This window comes from Habropoda laboriosa, unplaced genomic scaffold (genome assembly GCF_001263275.1).
Source record: "Habropoda laboriosa isolate 0110345459 unplaced genomic scaffold, ASM126327v1 scaffold89, whole genome shotgun sequence".
NCBI classification, from domain to species: Eukaryota; Metazoa; Arthropoda; class Insecta; order Hymenoptera; family Apidae; genus Habropoda; species Habropoda laboriosa.
The window spans coordinates 1,120,750-1,123,848 of NW_017100263.1; the positions used below are offsets into that span (position 1 = coordinate 1,120,750).

The 3,099-nt window shown below is 29.2% G+C and overlaps 1 protein-coding gene across 1 annotated transcript in view; it reads left to right on the forward strand.

Annotated features, from left to right (window-relative positions):
- LOC108573019 (PRKR-interacting protein 1 homolog) overlaps positions 1-1,810 on the forward strand; it is a 3,668-nt gene extending 1,858 nt beyond the window's left edge. The window contains exon 3 of the mRNA XM_017935376.1: positions 1,298-1,810. Coding sequence (XP_017790865.1) covers positions 1,298-1,810 — 513 coding nt within the window. The remainder of the gene's footprint in view (positions 1-1,297) is intronic.
- Positions 1,811-3,099: the final 1,289 nt, after the last annotated feature.

Here is a 3,099-nt window from a genome sequence, read left to right on the forward strand (position 1 = left end):
CAATAGTTACATAATAAAGAAACCACAAAATATTTTTGACTTTTATCATTTATTTTTAAGTTATAAGACAATATGAAACTGCAAGGATGTTTCTTTAACAATAACTTGGTGTATTTCTTTTTTTTAACCATTGCAATTATGTAGTTCCAGTATAAGATAAACTGTATTTATTTTATACATGTGTATATTACAACGTAATGAACTACATATATCTTTTGGCTGCACTATAGTATTTGGGTCCACGTCCTACTGGGTCATATGATACATCACATATTGTCACAATATTGAAAACATTTTATACATAATTTAAATGGTTTTAAAGAGTGAATGTGCTTGAATAAAAATTGTTTTTACAAAGTTATCTTTCTTTTCTTTATTTTCAGGATCATCAATGTACTTTACATTTACTTCTTATACATTGCAATTATATATCAATGTGTTAAACTTAGTTTTTTGGAATTTTTAAACTTTGTTATAATTCTAATGTAATTTATTAATGTATTAATAAACTTTTCACAATCTAGTATTTTAAGGAAGTGAAAATTAGTACATAAAATTTTCATTGATGGTAAAAGTCAACAGCACCTAAGCAAAGCAAGAAAGATATCCTAAATATGATTGTCCATTACATTGTGATAAGGATTAGACTTTGTAGATAATTGTAACCCAATAGTAAATATGTTTATTTACATTTTCAATTGTAATTTATTTTTTATTATTATTGAAATTTTAGGCCTTGAACAAACTAGGTTTGATATTCTTTTTTAAATTTAATAGTGTAAACATATTTTGAGATTATATTATTATGCATGTAAATGAAAATTAATGCTATATATATATATATAATGCATTTGTATGTAAAACATTGATATCTTTGAAAAAAGCAATCTTGGAAAAGTAATTTTCTTTATAGTATATTCATTCTTTAACACGTTCACTGCCAAGAAAATTAAGCAAATTTTACTGTGAATGCCAAAGTTTGTTTAAAGAAAACAATAAAACTTCTTTAAATTTAATATTAATTAGCTCCAGATATATAGTTTTGCAGTGGCATTTATTAATGTTTTGAAGAAAACATAAATATTAGGAGATATCTTGTAGTTGGCACTCACAATAATTGTCAGTATATGAATTTCATTCAGTAATTACTACGAGATATCTCATAGTTGGCAGCGAACGTGTTAAAATCATTCAAATTATATATGTAGTGCATTTTTTATTGACACAATTAGAAAAAGTAAGTTTTTTTATCTTAGTAATAACACCATATTTTTAACGTTTTTAACATTTTTAATAGGAACTTCTAGATTCAGAGTACCACCAAAAAATAGAAGAAAATAAAAGGATAGCTGAGGAAGTAACAGCAAAAAAAAGGGCAAAGAGGTTAAAAAAGAAACAGAAATGGAAACAGCGCAAACAGATGAAAACAACAAATTTAGAACAGCATAACAAAAGCAAAAACAGTAGTTCTGATGATGAAAGTTCAGGTGAACAAGAAGTAAATGACAAACATGATAACAAATTTGAGGATATGTCTAATAATGAAATTAAAGATAATACAGTAGAACATAATCAAATTGTAAAATATAAATCAAGTTTCAGAAAAGATTTAGGTCAGAATTGTATAAACCAAGATAAATTACATTCAGAAACTAGCTGCAGGAAAGAAAATGATAATTCTGAAATTGTTTACCAAAGTGAAGCATTAAATAATGATTTTGAACAATCAAATTCTTCTGCAAATATAAATAAGGATGATGATAATAATGTAAAAAAAATATATGTAAATATGAAAGATACAGTTTCTTAACAAAGATAATTAAAAATTAAGTTGCTATAATGCATATTAGTTGCATTTGTAATTTTTGCATCTATATTCACATATGAGTATTAACCTCTCCAACTTGATAGTGTCCGAAACAATACTCGTAATAGTCGAAAGTAGGCTAGCAGTTTGCAGCATATAACAACTCTATTGTATCAGTAAAGTATAATGATGTCGAGTGGAAGATAAAAAATATTAACAAATAAATATTTTTTACAAACATGAATTAATAATTTTTATATTATTAAATTTTCATTGCATGTAATAAAATTAAAAATGTGCATTTTGCTAAATTTCAAAGACCGTGTACACATATTTGTGAGTTTCGTTAAACTCAAGACAAAATCCATGTATGTATAGCCGATAAAAGTGCGCGTAAAAATGTGCAATCTAGATATCCAATCATAGTGACTCGAAGATATGTAGCTATCGGATGTTGAAGGGAAGGATTGATTGTAAAAGAACACGAAAGTTTATGGATGGCAAGCAGTCTGAAGTTGTATTGCCTTAAAGAATAGGAACACTGTTTCTAGAGGATTTTCCCACGCAGTGGGGGAGGTGAGGGTGCTGCCTTCTGATAAGAGGAACAGCACGGCAGTTCCCCCAGAACTTTAAAATAGAACATAAACTTGAATAGTTTCGCCATACAGTTTTATACCAGTGTAAATTTTGTAGCACATTTGTAATATAATATTACATTATATTACATATCATAGACATATTACATAGAGGCCGCGACGTCTTATGTTTTTTTCCTCACTTTCCCCGCGGGCCGCGCGACGTTTGCCGAGGGCCGATCATATGAGTTCATAGTGCGATTTTCACAATCTTTCACCGTTTGTAGCTCATAGCAACATCAACCGATTTCGTTGAAATTTTCAGCGTGTGTATAATTGACATAGATTTACAAAACGTATTTTTTAAATTATCATTACGAGCTCAGATAAAAAAGTTGTAAAAACAACCTTCGCTATTTTCTTCGCGATTCCGACTAATTGCAGTTTTTTCAAAAATTTATACAAACGTCGGAATGACGGCAAAAAATCATTTCTCTAAGCCTTATAAAAATAGTGGTGCAAAGTCAAATTTTTTGACAGCGATCGATAACCGAGAAGTCAGGCGTACGCATTTGTTCGATCGCGCGCGGATGAGCCTCTGTTCTTCGTCCCTGAGCGCGGGCTCTACGCGCGCTCTGATTGGCCAGTGTTTTTCGTTAATAATTCAAAAATGAAGCTTCAAACAACATTTTGGTAAAGGAAAAAGTTGTTCAGAGT